Genomic DNA, 22,522 nt, shown 5'->3' with positions numbered 1-22,522 from the left:
AAGAGACATCAAACATCTATATAGGTTTCTGAATGAGTTCTTTGAGAATAGACATGCTATTTCTGTTAGCATTATTTTTCTGTTCTTTCTTTTAAATACATCAGGAGTAATGAGAAAATTCATGGTAGAATGCATTTCTCTTTGGTTGGTTAATATGTTACTAAACTGTACATTATCTTTATTGAAGTATAAAACAGAGTGTAATGTTCAGTTAATGTACATTGAATGCTATTAAGTGAAATACATTAAGAAATGGAGCCTATTAGGGAAATAGAACAAAGACCACACCCAGCATCTGGAGAGCAAATACCTGAGCAGGAAATTCCTTCACAATCTTATGTCCCAGGGTCTGTTTGCACTGGGGAACCACAGCCCCACAGCAGGAGCACAGGGGCTGTGTTTGGCAGTCACACAACATCCTACCAGTATTGGATGATTACTCAGAGGAACAATTCTGTAATACAGACAGGGCTGACCAAGGATGAGCTACAGGCAGAGGTGACTCCAGCAGCAACAGAAACACTCTGGAGTGTCCTGTTTATCATCCCAAATCAGCAAAGACACATTTGTTATCACTGATGATCATTACAGGGCTGGCAGCAGGCTCGTGTTGCCACTTCAGTGTTTCTGGTTCTATTAAATTATCATCATCTGGGGAGGTCAAGTGTGAGCTATATAAAGTGGACAGGAATTAATGGAAATCTTTCTGAGCTGAGTGCTATGGTACAGAGGCCCTGGGCTGTGTGTCACTGGATGCCAGGGATTAGCCAAGGGAATGGCTTGATGAGATGAGCTATTGGGTGGAGCATTAGGTAAACCTCAGCAATTCCCCTGAAACCATAACAGGTAACAACACTGTCAGACTTTGTTGATCTCATCTTTGCTCCATATCTCCCAGTATGCCAGTATTTCCAAGACCTCCCATGAGACAAACTCAAAAAGGAGGAGGTTGGTACAGTGATTCTTAAAAATAGCAGTAAGCACGTGGCAATGTCTGGCTAATAAGGGATGTAAGTGGAAAAGGTCTGCATTTGGTCTTTCTATCTCCCTGAAAGATTTTTTAAACATTTCTCCATGTTTTTCAAGATCATATAAATGAATTACATGGTGTTTCAGTCTCTTTCCAATCTGTCTCAAGATTCATGGTTGATATCCTAGTGTAACTACCCTTAGAGATTATTTCTCTGTTACCAAATCCATTTGCTGTTTGTTCACAGTTCACATCAGAATTCAGATCACAGCAATAAAACTAAGGAAGACACATTGAAAACTTGCCTTTTCTCGTATCTTCAGGAATAGAATCAGTGACATCTGGAAAAAACCTCATGGCACTCTGAACCTAAAAATCAAGGTAACAGTCAAAGGCCTGTGTCGCACAAACAACAGTAGACTGTTACTAAAATAAATCACCCAGAATAATCAGACATATGGGCCAGTTATGGGTCTTACACATAGGTAAGATTTGTGAACAATGCCCTGTCCCCTGATCTTGTGGTGGCAAAGCCATCACCCATGCTTGTGCCCCATGCTTCCATGCCAGCGCACGTGGCACTGGCACAAATGTCCTTTTCATCCTGTCTGCAACAACCACAGCAGGATCTCCCCCAGTTACCAGTGCTGCTGGGATTCTGTCACGGCCATCCACTGTCCACTCCTTGAACAGAGCTGCCAACACCTCCTTTCTCCTCGCTGTCTCCTCAGTCTTCTGTCTTTCCATCTCCTCCCTTTCCTCACGTTTGTTCTTTGCCTCAGCCTTCATCTGGGCTAGCCTGTAGGACATGGGAACATGGATTAGAAAGAAACCATTATAGGCATACTTAAGATTGATTAAGCCTACCCTAAAGAACAAAACAAAAGGAAGTAACTCTTCACTGGAATTCCTGTCTATGTGGAAGACATTTAATGGAAAATCATCTGTGCAACTCTCCTAGTTTTGTGTCATTTCAACAGTGACACATTTTTACCTTCACATTTATAACAACATTCATCATTTATTGTGTAGATGTCCTTCAATTTCCTTTCAGTTCTAGCAGGGAGACAGGTGCATAATTTTGCTACAGTTGATTTACCAACAAAATTGCATCAGTCTTCATTGTCTCCAAACCCAAGTACCTTTTCACACAAGCACTTCACTGGCAAAGAACAATGTTCAATGAAATTTCTGAAGCAGCCTCAGACAATAGAGCCCTCACTGCTTTTGGACAGGGATAATACCTCAGCCTCTCCATCATTTTGAACACGTAGAGTTTGCAGATTTGCACTGCCAGTCAGCTCCCTTTCTTCCTGCTTTTTTTTTTCTCTGCTTCTCTAAACACCCAGCCATGTTTTTCCCAATCCTCCATTTCACACAACAAAAGAAGTGAATAAAATTGATCCTGAACTCATCTGCTTTGGTTTTGACTTTGTTAATTTATGAAATTAGGAAAAAACCCTTTAGGAAGGTCAAAATGCTTAAAGCCAAATTATCAGTTCATATGGAAAGAACAGCTCCTGTTCATGGAGGCTGCTGGAATCTCTCTGCACTGAGGCAGCTGCTCACCTTCATGGCCTTCACACCCTCTGTAGCTACTCAGAGAAAGGGGAATTGCTCCTCTTTTGTACCTGAGAACTCCAAAAACTATATTTTAGCTTTTTAGCTAAAAATTCCTGCTCCCTTCTTCCCCCTGTGTTTCACATGCTGTGAAATGGGCTGATCCTGTCCCTGTCCTCTTCCGGAGCAGTTCCTCCGGGGTCATCCTACAAATTATAAACCAGCAATATTTTCTTTAATGGACAGAAAAACCTGTTTTACATGTCACAGCAATACACTTTGATCAGTCAGTTTTGTCACAAGGGCCTTGGTCTTCATGGCCATTTATCACAGAGGTTTCTTAATGAATCATTTGGTTCCTCAATCAATGGTGGGCATTGCACAAGTGCTGCTGAGGCAGCTCAGCCTCGGGCACTTTGATAGCAGGGGGAGGATAAAATATTTTCCCATTTTCTGACTCCTTCCCAGAGCTGGAGAAGAGAAGGAATGCAGCAGGTGGACAAACAGATTTTTCTCCAGTATATGCTGCAGCAGAAAGAGAAAACCAGACCATTTGTAGAGGTGGCTCCTCCTCTGGAGTTGTCCACAAACTGGAAGCAGAGCCTGGGCTGTGCTCAGAGCTGCCAAGGTGCTCTGGTGATTAATTTGGGTAGTGTCCAGCACAAGTTACATTCTGTGCTGCACCTGCACTGGGCTGCAGTTTTGCATTCATTTCTAGGGTCCTAAAACTGGGCAGCTGCATCCTCTGCCTGGCGTCCCTCAGACAACAGTGACAAATCAGGGGTAACAGTACCAGGCACCACCCATTGCAAAGTGAGCTCGTTTTGGATCAGACATTTCCAGAAAAGATGAGATGGCAGCGAGGTGACTTCTCCCTGCAGAACCAAACATGTTTCCTCAGGAAGAGAGCTGCCTGCCTCCCACACAGGGATGAGTGACTCAGCCTGAAGGACTCCCATCCCTGGACAAAGGCTCTGTTTCCAGTATCAGTCCATGTGCATAAGGAATTTCTCCCATCTGTTCTCCTTCCTGACTTAACTCCCAGTCAGGTGGCAGTTAAGGAGAAACTGGAGGAGGTCCAAGAGAGCTCACTGAGGATAGAAAAGTGTTAGATGGGAACCTGTGATGAATCCTGCCTTGCTTGAAGGTAATGCCAAGGCTCCCAGGACCTTCATTTGGGCCAGAATTTCATTCCTCACCTTTCTGGTGCTTATGTGAGAGGTGTTAAGCACAGACTGGCAACACTCTTGTAACAATTCTGTCCTGTTTGAAATCCAGGGACTCACATGAGGAGTCTCACTGCTGTGTGGTGCTGTTAAAATCCTGTGTTGCTGTGATTTAAGAATCCCATGCAAATCCCACAATACAGTCATCACAAATATGTAAATCCTGAGCTGCTGTGAATGCAAATCCCATGATACTACTACCAGTGGATATGCAAAACCTGCTACAGCCATGATTACAGAACCTCCCTGGCAATGCTGTCTATGGAGATATTTATTTCTGTAAGCCTTGCTAGTCACTTCTTTGACTCAGCTCTGAGAGCTACACAAATGGAGAACCTGTCTCCAAATGTAAAGATGGGCTTAACAGCCAAGGTCAAGATAACAGGTCATGGGTAGCCAACACTTTGTATTCAACAGGAAAATCTGTCCTCTCCAGAAACAAGCTCTGATTCACAATGAAACCCAAGAGTATTTTAGGAGGGGAAAATAAGCCCATAAAACAGAACTAAACAAAAGCACAATCCAAAACCCCAGGAAATTTTATGTATTTTAGTTCAATCACTGTTTCAAAATAAAACTGAGATATGGTCCTGTATCCAGGTGTCCCTCTGTGAAGCAACAGGAATGATAAAACTGTTCCCAAAGCAAAGGTGTGGCAAGGCTGACATCCTAAACATCCCCCCAGAACAGCCTGTGCTTGAGTGAAAACTGAAAGACTTATTTCCCCAGCTCATTTGTTTCAGTGGACCGACATTTATAAATGGAAAATGAAACAGAAATTCTTTTATTATTGACTGTATGAAATTCACTTCTCACACTGCTTTGTTGTATTCATATCAGGCATGTTCCTACAAATTGCAGCAGTATGTTTAATGGAAATGTGCAGACAGAAGCTCAGATAGAGAGACTTAACATATCCTTTTGAGCATTATAATACTGGGAACTTCAATTATCTTCATTTAGGGTTTTTGCATAAGACATGTCAACATTTTACTTCCCTAATTCCTGACACTGAAACCAATTTTCAAGGTGTATGCACTATTTTTGCAAATAGAGAGTCATTCAAACAGCAGTCATTATTCTACAAACACAGATACCGAATAAAGTGATCTAGGAGTGAATGAGTAATGTTGACATTAATCACAATCACCTCTGGATCATCTATGAACTGAAAAGTTCACATCTATATTTTCCTGAATAGAGCAATGAAAATAAAGCATTATTGTTCACCTAATGCTCTCTCATTTTAACCTCAGTATTTTGTAAGGTGCCATGGAACTCCGTTCCAACATTCATTAAGTATTATACTGAAGCAAACAGCCCAGAAATAAGCAACAGAACAAAATACAAACCAGTTTCTACTTTAAAAGGAAAAATAGAATATTTTTATAATAAATAAAATAATAAATATTTTCTATTTTATAATAAATAAAAATCCCAGAAGGAGTTTCTACAGGAAACATGCCAGGACAAAGTTTTTGGCTTGGTCAAGAGAAATCATACTGAAGGAGGAAAAAAAGGTCATGGTTTTATTAAGTTTGGAAGAATAGAGAAGAAACTATCTGAAGAGTCTCCAGACCTTTGATACTAACACCTGTCCCAAAGAGATGCTGTCACCAAGCTACATCAGTTTGGAAGCAGTTTGCATTGCTCATGTGTAACTGAGAGAGAGTCTAAAGAGGAATTATATCCTTGTGAAGGGCAGAATATTGCCTTAAACAGGAATAACTAGAGTTTCATTTTGTGTGCCATGTTCTGGTATTTGTCCTGCTTCTCAAGTTTTTATGAGACAAATACCATCCCTGGCACTGAACTCCACAAGGTGTGTTTTACTCAAGATTCTGCCAGCCAGGCTGCAGAGACACCATTCCTTTTGTAAACCAGAGATCAAGACAGCAGCTCTGGCCTTGTGACCAGCCACACTGTCAGTGCTCTCACCTCTGTGACGCTGCACCTTGCCTCAAAGATTTGAGCTCCTCTGAGACCACCTTCATTTCTCTCAGGTATGGGCCTGGTTTTGTAGGAACACTGTACTGAGGGTTATGCCTCATCAGGTATTCTCCAAGATAATTAATGGGCTTAAATCTGGTTCGTTCTTGGTCTGATACAAGCACATGGTTTCTTTCCACTGCCATTAACAAATTTTCTACTCCTGGGATTAATGTAGGGAGGAGGTTGTCGAGCAAATAGGTGCGAGTATCGAGTGTCTCCTTCTCCTCATTGTACCACTCTCTGGCCAGGCAGTCCCCAGGTTCTCTCCTCCTCTCCTTTGCTTCTTCTGCCTTTTGTGCTTGAACCAACCTCATCTTTGTCTCCTGCAGACTCAGACACCTTTGTTGCACCTTTTCATGAAAACACTCTTTCCATGAAGTGTAATTACTAGGACATGGCAGTTCATCACCCCCGTGATTGCTTTCCATCTCTGCTGCAGTCCTATCCTTCTGTCCAAGTTCAGGATCTTGTACATCTGCAGATTGGGCTGATTCTTCTGGCTGAGCAGCCATGCCTCAGTCACTGTGACACAGAAGAAAGGAGCTGTTATATAATGCCAAAAGATGCAGCAGTGCCCTAACAGGTGACACAAGAATGGAGTCTATTGTTAGGCATTAACTAATATTTTTATTATGTTCCTTTTTTATTCTGTTACTGCTGCTTTGTACTCTTAAATAAATACAGACCCTTTACTTCAAAGATCAGTAAATGATTTATAAAGATTAATTATGTATCACAACAGCCCTTGGAGACAGAGCAACTAAATTAATGTGTTCCCTTCTTAGGGCAGAAGAAACTGAGACACAAAAGGAGAATGATTAATTCCAGGTCACTTAGAGACTCAGAAAGCAAGTGAACAGTGCTTGGAACTTGTCCCCCCAGTTCCAACCAGTGGAATCCTCTTACCCCCAGCACATAATTTCTGTTTAGGTCCATTCTTTGCCTCCAGGAAATCCAGTGGCTACGAGACAAAGGAAGCAAGTAATGGAAAATTTCAGATACCCAAGAGCAAGATTCCTCTACATGCTTCCTCTGCTTCAGCTTTTCTGAGGCTGTGAAGAACAGTGAGGAAGCTTGTCCCACAAAATACTTAATTTCAACTGTGGCAACCATTTTTTGCTCTGGACATTTTGTTAAGGTAACAAGGCCACAGGTGCATGGGTCAGCAGAACTACAGAAAGGAGAAACCTATACCATGAATTCTGTGATTAAGTTGCTCACAAGCATTTTATGTTGTAGATCACGCTGTAAAAGAATAATCCCTTTACAATTTAAAGAACTTCACTGCTTAAAATATTCATTCTGTGAAATATCAGGAAGAAACTGAGCTGCTCACAAGGCACAATTTGAAAAATGTTCCTATATATCTCCATGCATAACTGTCTGCATCTGGAATGCTATTAACACACTCAGAATGGAGCAGAAGACTGGCTACCACTTGATTCAAAGCATGAAAAATCAGCAGCATGCTGGAAATCCCCCAGCTCAGTGTTAAACAACAGCAAAGGAAGGGTGATATTAGAAAATAATCTAACACCGTTCCAAATTAGAGACAAAACTCCACTCTGAACTTGTTGCCACTCTACCCTCTTCAAGCTTTTATTTAAAAGTGCTTTTCACTGAGGCCTTTCAGTATCCATAGCAATAGCACTGCTTTTGATATGCATTGCTCTTCCTGTTCAAGCATTTGTAGCTGTTCTGAAGCAGTTCAGCCGTCCAGGGAATACATAGATGTGATCTACAGCCCTCCTGGCACACAAATTTAATTATGAATATGTTGACCTTCTGGTTCATTAACACTGTTGGAGTACAAATACTGCCTGGATGGGTGGCATGCGTCACAGCGTTAAATTTCTAGGTTTGTTTTCTCAATGGGCTTGTTGGCATCTTCTAGTAAATTTTTTCCAAAGGTGAATTCCTGCTGGGAATGGGATGGCTCAAGCTACCTACCTGACCCACAGAGAGGGTTTTAGGTTGGTAGTTGGTTTTGCCACCAAAGGACATGAGCTGGAAAGGAGTCTGGATTTACAATGGTAGAAAGGGAAACCTGTCCACCCTGTGGAATTGTTCCCTGCTTAGGTGAGTTCCTTTCAACAAGCTGTAAAACCAGACTCCTTGGTTCAAAGCAGGGTGTTAACCAAATGTTCTGCTCACATTCCAAATCAGCTGGTTTTGTTATGCCAAAATAAACTGTTCTTGCAGTTTCAAATACTTATATTATTTTTTAACATCCTTTATGAAACCCTCTGCAGTCTCTGTGCAATGTTAAAGTGACAACTGCACTCTGCTTTATGAGGTGGCTGATTCTGAAACATGATGAATATGTTTTCTATAGTGTTCTCAACCTTTTGTTAGGATGGTTTTGAGGATTAGTAAATGTTTATAAAGGATCTCTATGTCTCTGACCAAAACAAAACATGAAACAACCGGTGTGACTTGTTCTGTCTCAATTCCATGGCATCCACGTAACTCCAGGAATGGAAGCAGAGCGTGAAGAACTGTGCCCAGTGCTTTAGTGCAGTACAGATGAAGACTAAGAGGGTATGGAAGAACAAAAAAAAATAAACAACAAAGGAATGCTACAATCAGGACACAAAACTTGGGATTTGTGAAGGATTACAGAGACACACAATGGATAAGACTCCACTGGCTCATAACCGTCAGTGATTTTCATTAGTTGAGAATTTGGCCCATAAGGAAGAATTTCTCCACTGAAAGGGTGGTCAGGCATTGGAAGGGATGGAGCCACCATCCCTGGAAGTGTTCAAGAAACAACCGGACGTGGCACTCAGTGCCATGGTCACATTGACAATGTGGTGTTTGATCAAATGTTGGATTCAATGATCTTGGAGGTCTTTTCCAAACTTAATGATTCTATGAGTCTATGATTTTACAGTTATACTGGGAGCTCTCAGGGCCTATGGCAGTCCCAAATGGAGTCCAAATAACAGCAAGCATGGAGCACAGAGGCAAGCTCTAGAAACACCCAGGAAATTTGAAGTGTGATATAAAGTTTCCTGTAAGCCTTTGTTCAAGCTGAAGGCAAGATAAGCTTTCCATTATTTAGTAGGATGCCACTTCCCTGGCTCCTTTTCTGTAAGAAAAATATTCTTGCTGGAATCCCTGCAGGTACAAAAATATTATCTCAGTGTTTTCTGTAGAAAACCCAAATGTGCTAATAAACAATATTCTTATGGTTTCATTGTTATTCTGTTTGAGAATTTTGATGGGTGGGATAAAACCAGGAACAACTACAGTTTGTTTAGGTAAATATTTTCTAGATGTTTGAGTTATAAAAGCCCTTTCAAAAACAAAGTTCAATCTCTTTGACATTCTATTCCTCAGAAATAATTTTGCCTTTCCCTCGTGTTTCATAGAGCATATTTATCTCATCACAAAAAGCCCAATACCCTTTTCATACATGATCTTTTCAACAGAACTAAAATTTAAAAACATTTTCTCATTTGCTTTCTGAAGCTTTGAAGAACTGTTTTTCTTACCTTTGGAGCAGGTATCAAAATAGATCTTATTCCTCTTGCATTCAAATGGCTTTGCAAATCAACAGGGATTTAATGTATGCCCATCAACCATTAAAAATCTTGAAGTGAATTAGGGATTTCTGCAGTGGAGCTGGGCTGTGAGTTTTACTCCTCTGTGTGTTTGCAGTTGCTAAGCAATAATCCCAAAGGTTGCTATGTCTTTCTACATTCAAAATTACTGTAGGTTGTCTTTTGGCTTTGGCACAACCCAACAGACTCTTCTGTACTGAACTTAGAACATTGCATCACATGACTGAAAATAAAATAAAATCAAGAAAGAACTATGAATAGCAACAGAGAACATTATGGGCACAAATAGAGAATCTGCAGATGCCAGTGACAGGTTACCTTCAGATTCAAGGTTCAAAAAGTTCAGAACTGTCTCAAGTCCATTACCAGCTGAAGGGAGGACTGTGTTAACCAGATGTGAGGATCTCAGACATAAAAAGAAATTAATTACAAACTCAATTTAAACATTTTCATACTTGCTTTCTTGTGTTGCTTTGAAGCAGCCTTGCAGGAAAAGGCACACAAACATTAATGAGGGGGGAGAGCACGGTGCCATTTTGTCAGACTGCTTTTAAACCTGAATCTAAAGGAATTTGATTTATCCCCTTTCATAATCTCTCCTATATTCTTTGAAGAATAATATGACAGGGAAAGGAGAAGGTAAAAGACAAACCCATCTACAACAGGCATTCTCCACTCATTTACACGAATGTAAATCAGGTGCCTGTTCAGCAATTCCCTAGGGTTAGGCAGGACTTCCAACTGAGAACCTTATGGCAATTTCTGCCAGGAAATGAGGTTTATCTAATGCTGCTTCTTTCTTTGTATTTTATACTGGAAGTGGCAAAATCTTTGGATTGCCTACCTGCAGGAAAACTGAACTGTGACTTTATCTATGGTTTTTGTCATTGGAACAGCTGCAAGGTGCCCTGCCCTCTATTAGTCTCCAATTCATGGGACAGCCTGTAAGAAACCTTGAAATAGAGGAGGTCAACTTTCATGTGAAAAGTACACTGTAATAAATTATCATTTCTTTGCTATTTATTTGGAGAAACATATCAGAAGGAAATATACTCATTGCAGTGCATTTCCAAGATGTGTTGAAGTCTAACATCAATTATGTTAAGAAAATGAAGCAGAAAATTAGTGCTCAGGAGTAATTTAAAATGAGGCTTTAAACTGGATTGTGCACTTTTTCCTCAAAGCAGTTTGTACATGATTAATTCCTGTTATCTCTTCTCCCAGGTGGGCTTGGTTTTTCCCCTTTGCAATTCAGAACTCTGTTGCTATTATGATTAACTTACAAAACTTCTGGAGAATGAAACATAAATTTAAAAATTAAAAAAAAAAAAAGTGAATTGTTTTCAACCCCCAAACAAGAATATACAACTATAACTTAGAAGGATGGATCAAACCAGCTCTATTTTTATTTTTCTGGAAGTGGAATCCCATGGGTTAAGCAAACCTTTAATTGTTCCCTATCTAACTTGGCGGTTATCCCTTAATGTTTTTGCTAAGCAAAGTGTATCCTTTTATTATGCCACCAAATACTTGCACTGTTGACAAAATAATGAGCTGAATATGTCATCACAGATGTTTTGCTGGAATTGCCTCTTCTATTTTTTTTTTTTGTTTTTCTCTGTAAGATACATTTTGGGAGCTCTCTGTTGTCTTTTGCAGCTGATGCCAAGATTATGCAATAAAAGCCCTAACATGTAGTAATAATAAGTTGTGTTAGCCAGGGAAATGTTTGCAGTGTATTAAATAGTCAGTTTTGGAAATGTGTACAAAACCAGCTCATGTACAGCTCCACTTCTTTGAAATGCTACCCTGGGCTGAAGCAGCAGGTGCTGACCACAGTGCTGCCAGCACAGGAAAGAATAAGGCCACAAGCTTCCAGTCTGTTTTTTGTACCAACCCTGATGCTGTGACCACAGCCTGCCCTCTAATTGCTCTTTTCAATCCCAATACATCTGCCTTATAGCTTCCTCCTCCACATTTAAATTCTGCTGCTAAAAAAAAAAAAAAAAACATTGCACATGCAAATTACACCTTCCTAGAGGCTGGAGAACTGTCACAATTTGTGGTTGTTGTAGCTAATAACTGATATGTTGGACTTTTACTGAACTGTAGATAGCAACTCCATTGTTTACCTGTGGTAAATGTTTTTTTTTTTAAGTGTTTGCTGTTCAAATACTTGTAAGATCTACAGGGTATATGAAAATTACACAAAAGTCTACTTTAGAACCCGGTTTAAATAATAATTTCTTGATAGTAATCCCTCCATGACTTGATCAAAATCCAGAATGAAACACCAGTCTCAGGTGAGGGAAGTGCTACAATACTCTGGGAACTTTAATCCTCTATCAATCCTCTCTAGCAACGCAGACATATCTGAACATGAGCCATGGGCCTGAAAGCAGCTCTATATTTGCACGTTCAAGACCCTGGCTTGCTGTGCAGCCCACTCTAAAGTCAGTCTAGTCCAGTTTAGGAAGCCTGTCCTCCATCCTCACCCGTCCACCAGGAGGCAAAATGCTCCATTAGCAAGCCTGACTTCTCCACTGCAGCCAAGCCCAGCTACAGGAGCCTCACTTATCATTATTTTAACTGGGGAATAACCTAAAGAGAGACCACTTGGCTTCTCCAGTTCTTAAATTTACAGGGAAAAAGTGCTGTCAGCCTGAGGAACAGATCGAAGGAGCATCGGCCATGTGCTTAAATGGGTTGATGCACACTCCTGACAGAGTTTGCTCTGTTTAACGTTTAGAACTGTTTCTGGTTATCATATGTAATGTTGTCATTTGATGCCCAAGACAATTCTTGATCCTAGTCACCTCCTTCCCATGAATTTTGTAGATTCTTGATCCAAATTACCTCCTTCTCATGAATTCAGTGGCACCAGGCTGAAACTGCAAAGCAAATGAAGTCTAATAGCACTTGACCCTTTGTTTCAGACCCCCAAACGCCCAACAGTTCTGCATCCGGGAATGTCTGAATGCTTAAAATGTAATCACTAGACTTGGTTTTTGGTGTTTGGGCATGTGCATTGATGTATGAAGAGGTGTTATATGCTGCTTTCATTATGGAGTTACTATAGCTGCCTAATCCAAGGAAAAGCTCCGTTATGTGACCATTAATGCCAACTTTCACCAGGGGTTGCCATACCCACCATCACGGCTCCCAGTGGGATGGGATTCCACAAACCACCACCAGCCAGGAGGCACACTGAGGGTGCCCTACTGACATAAATTAATAAAAGCCACCTATGAGGCTGAGGAACCCGAGGGGCGATGCCGAAACCCCTTCAGCAACCGCGGGGAGAATGCCGGGGCCCTACAGGCGCCTCAGGGGCGGGGTGGGGATGCCGAGACCCTCCTGCCCATCGCGGCCCCCTCAGGGACCGGGGAGAGGATGTCGAGCCCCTCCAGCCCACCTCAGCCCTCTCACGGACCGGGGTGAGGATGTGGAGGCCCCCAGGCCATCGCCGCCCCCTCAGGGACCGGGACTGGGGGGTGCCGGCACCTCTCAGGAGCCGCCGGCGCCGCGGGGGTTAACGCGGCGCGGCCGCCAGGGGGCGGCGCCGCGCGCGCGCTGACAGCCGGCGCGTGCGCGCTGGCGCCTCATTGTGCCCGGCCGGCCCGGCCCCGCCGCGCCTCAGTCGGCGAGAGGCCGCGGGCGCGCGCGGAGCCGCTGCCGCTGCCGCCCCCTGCGGCCGCCGCCGCCGCCGCCGCGCCACCTCCGCTCTGCTCCCCTCCCCTGTCCCCGCCATGGAGTGAGGCCCCCGCCGGACGGCCGGACGGGGGGGCCCCGCCGCGCCTCGATGGCTCTGGTCACGGTGCAGCGCTCGCCTACCCCCAGCGCCACTTCCAGCCCTTGCGCCTCGGTGAGTCCCGGCGGGCACTGAGGGCAGCGCGGCGCTCGGCGGCCGTTGGGGTCCGGCGCGCGGCGCTGCGCATGCGCCGGACCCCCGCCGCCTCACCCCCCCCCCCGGTGCTGCCGGTGTCCGGGCCCCGGGCCGGGGACGATGCGGGCCCGCGGTGCCCGGGAACGGGGCTCGCACACCGCGGGGCTGTGGCCTGCTGACAGCCGAGGCGACGGGCGGGGGTCCCGGTGCCCCTCAGCAGGCGCGGGCTGGGGTAGGGCAGCTCCCTCCCGGCCCTCATGGTATCGCAGGGTCCCGGTCATACCCAGCCCCTCTGAAGGATGGGGCGGCGCGGGGCTGTTTCCATAAACCCGCCCGGTTTATTCTGAGTTCATTGTATGCGGTAGGAGAGGCGGGAAGCGTGTGTGGAAGCGACCTGACATGGTTGGGGCTCCGGCCGTGCTCAGCTGATCTCATCTGACAGCACCCTCTGGGTATCCCCAGTGCCCGGCTCTGCCTTTGCGGGCAGCTAAGGCGGTTTTCTCCCCCTTTTTTTAGAACGGTGCATGTAATCTTCACAGGGCTGTGTCAAGCCCAGGAGAGACACGGAACGGCCAGATTCCAAATCCCTGAGTGAGATGTGCGGCAGGACAGATGTTCCCGTCGCTGCCCTGGGTTGGGCAGGCGGTTCTGAAGGCTTCTGCCTTTCCGTGCTCTTTAAACTTGGGACAGGCTGTTGTTTTGTTTGTTGTTTGTACTTGTCTATTATAAACCCCCGCATGTTAACCCCTTAAGCTGCTACCTACCCGCCGTGTGCCGTTTCTGATGTAGTCAAGGATGAGAATGAAAATAGCTTTGCTTTCACTTCTGTACGCTTAGTTCTAAGTTAGCATTTATCCTTAAAAAACCTCATGCATTATCACACTGCTGTTATGCCTGATTTGCGAATGTTTGGAGGAAGAGAATAGTTGAAATCCCAGTTGCTTCCATCCTCAGTGGGGGAGAATGAAAAAGCCAACTATTCTGAAAATATTTCTTGTTGTGTTAGGTAACCTCTTCTGAAACTAGATCAGCTGCTTGACAGGTCCTGCCTGCCCCAATGGCATTTTAGCTGTCAGAACACTCTACCTATTTTTTCCCCCTCTTTCATTCCCATGTCTCTCCTAAGGTATGTTTACTTAGCAACACAGATTAATTTCGCTTATACTTACCTGCTATAAATATTAATGTGCTGCATTACTTCAGAGATTTCTTCCCCCTCTGACTTCTTTACCCTTTCCACTATTCCTTTTCCCATACATTTATAGCATTGAATGCATCTAGTGAGAATAAAAAGGTCTCTCTTGGCGTCTTCCTTCTTTCTCCCATTTGGTTGCATCTTCCTTCTTTCTCCCACTTGGATGCATAGACCCTCTCTTTGTTAAATATTTTATATATATGAACAGTTAGTTGTATTCTCTAAAGCTTTTCCATCTGCAACAGCCAGGCTGTTTCCCAACCAATTAAATTAAATTGAAATCATGCTGATATTTGGATACTACTTAGTTGTTAAATATAAAAACAACTCCCTGTGGAGCCTGATAAATCCAGAGGATGCAGCCTTGGGTTTATGTGTCTATATTTTCTTTCTCCCATGACGTGATATGGAGGTGTATTCTGTACCAGAAATAAGTGTGTGGCATATTCCTGGCCTGGTTTTGGGCTTCGTAATTACTTCTACTTTCTCAGACTTCTCTTGCAGTTTAAAGTGAACTTGATTTTCATCATGATCTTAATTGCTGTTGTTTGAACACTTCTGCATTTCCTGTTGCAACTTCCTAACCACACTTCAGGTTTGGGCTGCCCTTTTAGCCTCTTAGATATCTGGGGTGGGTTGTTTCCTCCCTCCTTCTGTTAGAGCTCGTGTGTGTTCCTCCTTTGCCACAAACTTCTTGTTTCTTAATCAGAACTTTGTCATTTCAGATGTTTCTCCTTCCTCAGCTGCTGAGGGTTTGTGAGCAGGGCAGATACATTTTTGCTCCTTAGGAAGGCTTTGGTCTTAAGCCTGCCACGCTTGCCATTCTCCTGCATTTGTGTCAGCTGCAGCAGGAGGACTTGACTCTTTCAGTTTTAAGTTGAATTGTTTCAAGCAATCTGTAGTAAACTGATGATAGCTTCCTCTGACTGTCTCCAGGTTACCTCTTTAAATGAAAGCTCATTTTGCTCAATAATTTTATCCGTAGAATAGGGTCTGTCTTTGCTGTTTCTGAGCAAAGATTATCTGGTAACTGCTGGAACTTAGCTTCTTCAACTTGTGGGCAAGGGAGAAGTGTGCAAGCATATGGCTATGTCTAATTCTCTTTCCAGGTCACTAAGATTTTTGAGGACAGAAATGGATTCTCTTTTTAAATTACTTGATGTCTTTTTGCTTCAGCTATAAACTTCTCAGACAAGGAGAAAGGGTGAAATTAGTGTCCTCAAACTGGATTTTTTGCATTAAGTGTGCCCTATAAACTGTTATAATTGGCTCTTATAATTGGTTCAGGGGAATAGCTGATCTGAATCACTCTGAAATTGGACAGCTTTTATTTATAGGTTTTTATCTTGTTCTCATTGCCACAGAGCATCTCATGAGCATTCATTTCAGGGCAGTTCATGCAAAGTGTTGATTATACATTTACAGCCCTCTGGTTGCTTGATGACTTGTAAAATTCCTTTAATTGTCTGTCCAGACTTTACTGTTTGTTTTGGCCTTTGGTTATGCAGTCACTCTTGAGAAATAAGACTGCAGTCTTCAATCCTTACAGCAGAACAGTTGTCTTCTGATGTGCCGTGTTAGCAGAACAGTGGTGGCAGACAGGACAGGACCGTGCTGCAGTAAAATACAAAGATGCCATGAGGTCCTTGATGTTAATGCTGTTGTATTGTTCAGTGCAGTTCTTGGCTGCTAAGAAAACCTGTATTGGAAATAATCTATTGATTCTTGGCCTTTTAAAGTATTTTTGATGCACAGTTACAAAAAAATTGTATCTTTAATTTCTGGAAAATGCTACTTTCCTTTTGTTTGTTACATCTTTTCCCTGAGAAGTGAAGAAGCTGGGCAGGCAATCTGGCCCTGGCTGCTCTCACAGTTCACTTGTCTTCCCTACCCTGAGGGAGACAATATGCTTTTATTGGAAGGGACCGACTGACCCAAAAAGAGAGCATACGCTGGGTATATATTGTTCTAAAATGCACAGTTTGGGAAAAAAATATTCTAAAGCAAATTAAAACCTAAACCATTGGACTTCCCCTCCTTAGTCCCAGGAGAACAGCTTGAGCAGGAAGGAGAATCCTAGAAATGTGTTTGGGAGTGTCTGTCATGTTGTGCTTGGAAGCTCCTTGCTGGTAGAATGTACAGGAAATATTTTCCCCACTTCTTTATGGGGAAACTAAATATAACATTTCTCTACCCCTGGTTCTGTAATTGCTGTTAAACAATGTGGTAATTGCAAGTTTACTTAATCATTGATAAGTCCACTCTATCTCACATAGAACTTACTTTTCTGTTTTCCTTTTTTAAAATAAATAAATTAGGATCTTGATTGCTGCTGCATGGATAAGGTTATGGAGAGTTGATTTTTTGGAGGGAACTATAATGTAGCTGGGTGATCAGAAGCTTCTTATGAAATATTTAGTAAAGTTAGGCATGCCTAATATTTAAAGATGTTCTGATCAGTAAAGATCATCTATTGTTTCTTGGTTTTCTCCAGCTGATGTCTTTCAGCTATAGCCAGAGCTCATTCTGAAAACTGAAGTTTTTGGAGGCAGTGGCCCAGAAGAATGAACTGATTCATGCTTTAGGCAAACCTTGTAGTGCCCTACAAGTACCTGTTTCCTCTGGTGCCAGCTGTCACCATTTGGGAGATAAAACTGTTTCAGTGAGGTGATCTGTAACTTCCCTTCTTTGAAACTTCTTCTGCTGAAAGCCCTGTGAGAGAACCAGGAGGCCTCCACCTCTTGCTGGGTGTGATGCTGTGTTGTTAAAAGATGATTTCTCTCCATCTGGACAAGACCAGGCTGGTGGAGAACAGGTAATTTTTGTGTGTGTAAATGCAGTCATGTGTGATGAGCCTCTCCTGTTCCTAAAGCAGTTTGATGGTTAAACTGTGACAGGAGACCTCTGCAGTATCTGCTGCCTCTTGTATACACACCTAGGTTTCCTCTAGGATCTGCATGAAATGCAATGTCCCCTTAGAGGTGAGAACAGTATTTGCAGCTGAGAAGGAGGATGATGACAGTGGAATTGGAGCCTCACTGAAAACCACAGAGAAACATTCTTAAAACTTGCAGAGAGCATGAAAAAAATCTTCATCTTTTTTTAAGAGATCCAACTCCTTTTGTAGCATATCTCAATGATAGCTTGGTTTCAGTTTTCACCTCTTGAGTTCCAGTGGCACATAAATTCTTGTGTTTTGAAAAGGAGCTTGTAAATTTGAAAATGCAAATAGCTTTTGATGCTGTAATGAGTCATTATCTGACCAGTATTGATTCTTGCTGTTTAAGAAATGAAAATAAGTTGAAAAGGGCAGGGTACAATAGCATCTACAGTCATTCTGGGAGCAATGACTTGTTTATTTAAGTGGAAAATGCTATTTTGAGCAGAGACTGCCATCCACAAAGCAGTCTGCTGGAAATATTTTAGTGTAAGAGAGCTGCCTTTATGCAGGAGTAATGCCTGAGGATTTCCAGTTACTGGAAAAAATCCTGAAATATCTAAAGCTGCAACTCTTCTGTCTTGGGAAATGGAAAAAAAAAAAAAAAGGAAATAGCCTTTGGGCAGCTTAGCTTAGTGTAGCTGCGCCCTGATCACAGCCTGCAGCTCAAGGTTTCATTCTTCAGTCACAAGAAGCCACATCCTCCCAGGACCAGCTGAAGCCAGGGGGCTCTTTGCAATCTTCATGTCTGACTCTTGCTGATGCCATTAGCGAGAAATACAAATGGAGCTGCTGGTTTGTGACCAGTGCTGCCTTCATGTGAACTGGCCCTGCCAATCAAGAGCACTTAGGCTGGTCAGCTGCCTGCTCCAGGTGTTCCAGTTGTTTAGTTCAGCCTCTGAATTAAAGTTATCTCCACTCTGTGCCATTGATTTGCCTGAGTGTCCTTTTAATTTGATTATTAGGTAGTGACAATGAAGCTCATATCTTTTGCATAGAAGGAGAACCTTGGAAGCAGGAGGAGAAAGAGGTGATACCTATTGGAAATAGTCAGTGATTTAAGCAAGGCACACGCTGTTTCTTACCTTTTGGCTGGAAGCTGTTCCTCTGGAGTGCTCTGTTTAAAGGAGTAAAAAATTATGAGCCATTTTTGCATTTGAGTTGGGCCATATAAATTGATGAAATTACTGTCAACCCAACCATCTGCAAAATGTCTTACCACAATACTGCAATGTTGCAGTGTGTGTGTTCATGTGTTTTAGTCAGCATTTGGGCAGGCTTCTGTATATAGAGGTTTGAATGTGTCAATAGCTTTTTGCCCAAATAGAATTCCTCTGAATATGCATCTTATCAGCGTTGCTCATTGCAGGCTGCTCTCCTCTCGGAAGGCAGAAAACGTTGCTGTGAGATGAGTCACGCCGTTTAACAGCTTGTTGCTTCCATGGTGAGACGCACCCTTGCTGTGCATGCCAGTGATCAGGAACTCCTGGCAAATGCCCTGTGACGTGAACTCCTTGTGGCCCCGGTAAATGGAACGCCCCTGGCACTCGCTGAAATGCCTTGTGCTTGTGGCTCCTCGCTGCTGTTGGGTGCACTGCTCCTCCTCCTCCTCCTCCTCCCAAGAGACTCCTAAACTTCAGGCTTCATAGAAATAATGAAGTTACTGCGTTGGTGGGGGCTGTTTCAGGGTGAAATTATTGTGGAACTTAAGGCCACAGTGTAAACTTCTTGTATTGAAGTAATCAAAGACATTAGAGTATTTCATCTGACCTGTTGTGTGTTTTACTGTCCTTGTACTCCTTGAGCTCGTACCAAGCTCAGGAGGTGGTTTTGAGGCTTGAGCTTTCCACTGCTCTGCCAGTGGAAAAGCACAGGAGATCTTGGACAAGTAAATTCCAGAGATGTTGTCTCAGGAGTTCAACTGCAACTTGTAACTGAATTAAATATCTGAAAAGTGAATTTTCATTTGGAAAACCAGTCCTGTCCCAGGGAACTGTGGCTGTCCTATTCTCATTGGCTACTACCACGTCCCTTCTGTTTTGATGTACAGGACTATCATATTTAAAATTACAGCAAGAACTTTTAAGACTTGTTCAACTGGCTTGGTTTAGCTTCAACAGCTGACATCTGAGAATTGTGTACATTAGGGTTCTTCAGAAAAAACCCTGAAACAAAGCATGTCATGCTTTTCATCTTTTCATTTTACAGGATGATGAGAGGGAGGGATAGGGCATGTGCCTTGCATGTGTAAAGTGCTTTGCTTTCAAAAGGAGAGCTGGTTGGTAGTTAGAGGTAGTCTGACTCTTCTGAGTGCTGCAGGACCAACCCTTTCACTGAGTCCATCTAAAAATGGAGTTTCCCACAAGTCTCTGAAGCTCCTGAATGGACTGCAGAGAGTCAGCTGATGTCTGTGAGCCTCTTGTATAGTAGCAGGTATCCTCTGGAGCCTGCTGTTCCCTTGGAGTAGTTCTGAGTTCTGGAGCCTCTTCCATTGGAAACAGGGTGTCACACTGGAAATTTAGCTCATGAGTTGCTGTGGGGCAGGCAGGGAAGTGACTCAGCTCTCTGACCTATGGACAGGAGCTAAGCCTAGGTACAAGAGGAAGTGCTAGGTGATGAGATAAAGGTGTTTCTGGAATAAGGATTGATTCTTGTTTTGTTCTTCTTTGTTTCTGTTGTTGTCTTTCTTTTTTGTTTTCCTTTCCGCAGTCCTCCTCAACAGTTTTAAATAGTTTAAAGACAAACAGCTCTGGGCATGTTCTTCAGAGATGCTGTAACCACTGCATTTAAATACACTGCTTCAAGATGTGGTAGGAAACAGCTACCTAGGTGCTGTATTGTCTTCCTGGGTGAGGTGCAAACCTTGAAATGACAGCCCTCCCCTTTGCCCTTTCACATTGCAGAATGGTTAACAACGATTTAATTCACTCTCTAATCAAATATTTTTGTTATGTAGCATCTAGTAAGTTTCATTACTGCGAGTTTGCTCTGGTGTTGTTTTCAGCTGAATTATGCTTACATGGGGAAGCAAGCTTGTGACTTCAAAACGTGAAGTGAAACAGGACAACTTAGACCTTTTTGTTCTTTGTGGTGTTTCTTCCTCCTGGTAGTATTTTGGTTCAGCAGCAGTTATTAGAATGTGTAAGCCTGAATTCCACCTCTCAATGAATCTTGAGACAGTAGCTACCCCTGTAGTGTGGGTTGAGTTTAATATTCCATAAATTTGTCAGTACAGTTGCATATGGGAATCAAATATTAATAGATTGTGTCTTGCTTGTAGTGTTTGCCTGCCACTGTGTCCCTCAGCACTTCGCTCTGTGGCTGCCTTGGTGCTGGGAGGGAATTGTCCTTCAGTGCAGCTTCTGCTCTGCTCCTGAATCGCAAATAAGAGATTATCAGGGAAAACCAATATGAGTAGAGCATATTTTCAACCCCCTTCGCAAAAGCTGGGCATAGTTGTAGGACACTTTAAGGGAGGTATTACTAGTTAACGTTTATAGTATGACTGGAATAGAGTTTGCACAGTCTCGGTGGGTGAAATGAATATTTTTCACGTACACTTTACGCATCCCTGGTTTTAACTTGTGCACATACTGCAAAGATAACAACTGTGCCACACGCTTCTGCAACCCACACTTCTGGTCCTTGAAGTGGAATTTTTCTCCTTTACACATAAACCAGAAACTGCTCTGGTGGGGAGGAAGCTCTGTTTAACTTAGATGTGTTCATGTTGACCGTACATAGCTGAGACAGTTATTTTGGGGCAGTTTCTATCTGCTTCTCATATGACTGAGAAAGTTCAGACTTGACTTTGCCTTGAGAAGCAGGGAAAAGTTTGAGAATGTTTTTTTTAGTCTTTGAGGAGAAGATGGCATGAGCCAAAATAAATTTTTAAGCTTGAGCACTTGCTCACATCTTGGTCCTGAATTTAAGAAGTGCCCCATTTAAAAAGTAAGTAATAAAAAACCCAACAAAACCAAAACTAAACAGCCCCCTCCCTACAAACAGCCCCACAAAACCCAACCCAAAGTTACTCAACTTGTTTAAAATTTGAACTTGCAAGTTTGATTTTAGGACAGGTGACCACAGAACCCCTTGAGCCAAAGGGAGTACAAGACAGACAGCTTGAGGTGAGAAGCAGTCTGTGCGTGTCAGAATTTCATTTGCTTGCTGGGAAGTGGGACATCCTGGATATCCTCTGCCCTCCTTAAACTTCACTTTGGTGGTGAACATTCTCTGCATATGCTGTGGGAGATGCTGAAGATCCCTGAAGGGTGAGAGATACCAGCAGGGTTTTAATGCAGACTCTTTTCTGGGGGCAGATGGGGAGCAATTTCCTGGCTGAGTGCTGATAGTTTGTCTAACATGCAGCGTTGTTCTCTGTGGCTTGGCACAGGTTCAGTGCTCTGTGTGGTGTGGAAGCACACTGTGTAAAACGTGAGAACTTCCTGCTGTGATAAGGAACCAACAGTTCTTCCAACAGGTGCAGTCTTTAGCTGCAGTCCTGAAGACGTAACAGAAGTATTTGCTGTCATGGGCCTTCAGTATTGTCAATCTCAAACTGAGTCTGGCCTGAACAGTTCAGAGGGCTGAGCTTTGCTTTTTGCCTTGCACTGCTATGATAAGAGAATTAGGAGGGGAAGCTGTGTTCAAGAATCTCTAATCCATGATGGTGGCTGTGACTGAAATGAATAATCTTATTTTAAAGGGTGCTCTAAACCACTAAAGCTTTATAAATATTAATTTTGTTCATTTGTTTCCTAATAAAAGGCTTTTATTCATTAAATCACTATTTATTTATTAACCTGACAAACTAATAGCAAGCTCTCTTCTTTCAGTGTATGCATGTGCCATATCACAATTCTGCTTGTCACCGTAATAAGAACTTCATTCATCTGCCTTAAAATGTCATTGATAACAACCTGGCAGTGGCCCAGCTTGGAGCAAGTTAACTACAAAAGGCTGCATTGTAAACCTTTCTGAGAGTACATGCTACATTAAGTCTAAAATTAAAAAAATAAAAAAAAAAAAAAAAGGGAAAGAGAAATGTGCAAGCTGGCCTGAGTGTCATACAGCTGCCAAATAGCTTCAAACCTCTGAAAAAAAAAATCCTGTACAGAGGGATTCTGGCTGAGATGGGTTAGTTTGGAATGAAGGATGCATTCTGCACACTTTGAAATCTTTGG

General features: G+C 42.9%; 2 protein-coding genes and 2 long non-coding RNA genes across 4 annotated transcripts in view; 2 read left to right on the top strand and 2 right to left on the bottom strand.

The window, feature by feature from the left end:
• EFCAB5 (EF-hand calcium binding domain 5) overlaps positions 1-13,258 on the bottom strand; it is a 35,984-nt gene extending 22,726 nt beyond the window's left edge. The window contains exons 1-6 of the mRNA XM_068210517.1: positions 13,152-13,258; positions 12,174-12,208; positions 9,249-9,540; positions 5,695-6,270; positions 1,613-1,769; positions 1,276-1,339 (exon numbers count right to left, since the gene is read on the bottom strand). Coding sequence (XP_068066618.1) covers positions 1,276-1,339; positions 1,613-1,769; positions 5,695-6,260 — 787 coding nt within the window. The 5' untranslated portion in view covers positions 6,261-6,270; positions 9,249-9,540; positions 12,174-12,208; positions 13,152-13,258. The remainder of the gene's footprint in view (positions 1-1,275; positions 1,340-1,612; positions 1,770-5,694; positions 6,271-9,248; positions 9,541-12,173; positions 12,209-13,151) is intronic.
• LOC137485807 (uncharacterized) lies at positions 1,981-5,059 on the bottom strand. Its single transcript, XR_011005464.1, has 2 exons — positions 4,276-5,059; positions 1,981-4,179 (listed from the first exon to the last, which is right to left on the bottom strand). It is a non-coding gene; the product is annotated as an uncharacterized lncRNA (long non-coding RNA).
• The window catches only part of SSH2 (slingshot protein phosphatase 2), a 90,533-nt gene continuing 80,934 nt past the window's right edge, over positions 12,924-22,522 (top strand). Inside the window, exon 1 of the mRNA XM_068210504.1 lies at positions 12,924-13,182. Within this exon, the coding sequence (XP_068066605.1) occupies positions 13,120-13,182 (63 nt within the window). The 5' untranslated portion in view covers positions 12,924-13,119. The remainder of the gene's footprint in view (positions 13,183-22,522) is intronic.
• On the top strand, positions 19,159-22,173 carry LOC137485808 (uncharacterized). Its single transcript, XR_011005465.1, has 2 exons — positions 19,159-21,610; positions 21,733-22,173. It is a non-coding gene; the product is annotated as an uncharacterized lncRNA (long non-coding RNA).

This window comes from Anomalospiza imberbis, chromosome 20, assembly GCF_031753505.1.
Source record: "Anomalospiza imberbis isolate Cuckoo-Finch-1a 21T00152 chromosome 20, ASM3175350v1, whole genome shotgun sequence".
NCBI lineage: Eukaryota > Metazoa > Chordata > Aves > Passeriformes > Viduidae > Anomalospiza > Anomalospiza imberbis.
The sequence above is the reverse complement of the archived record's forward strand: the minus strand, read 5'-3'. Positions and strand labels throughout refer to the sequence as shown.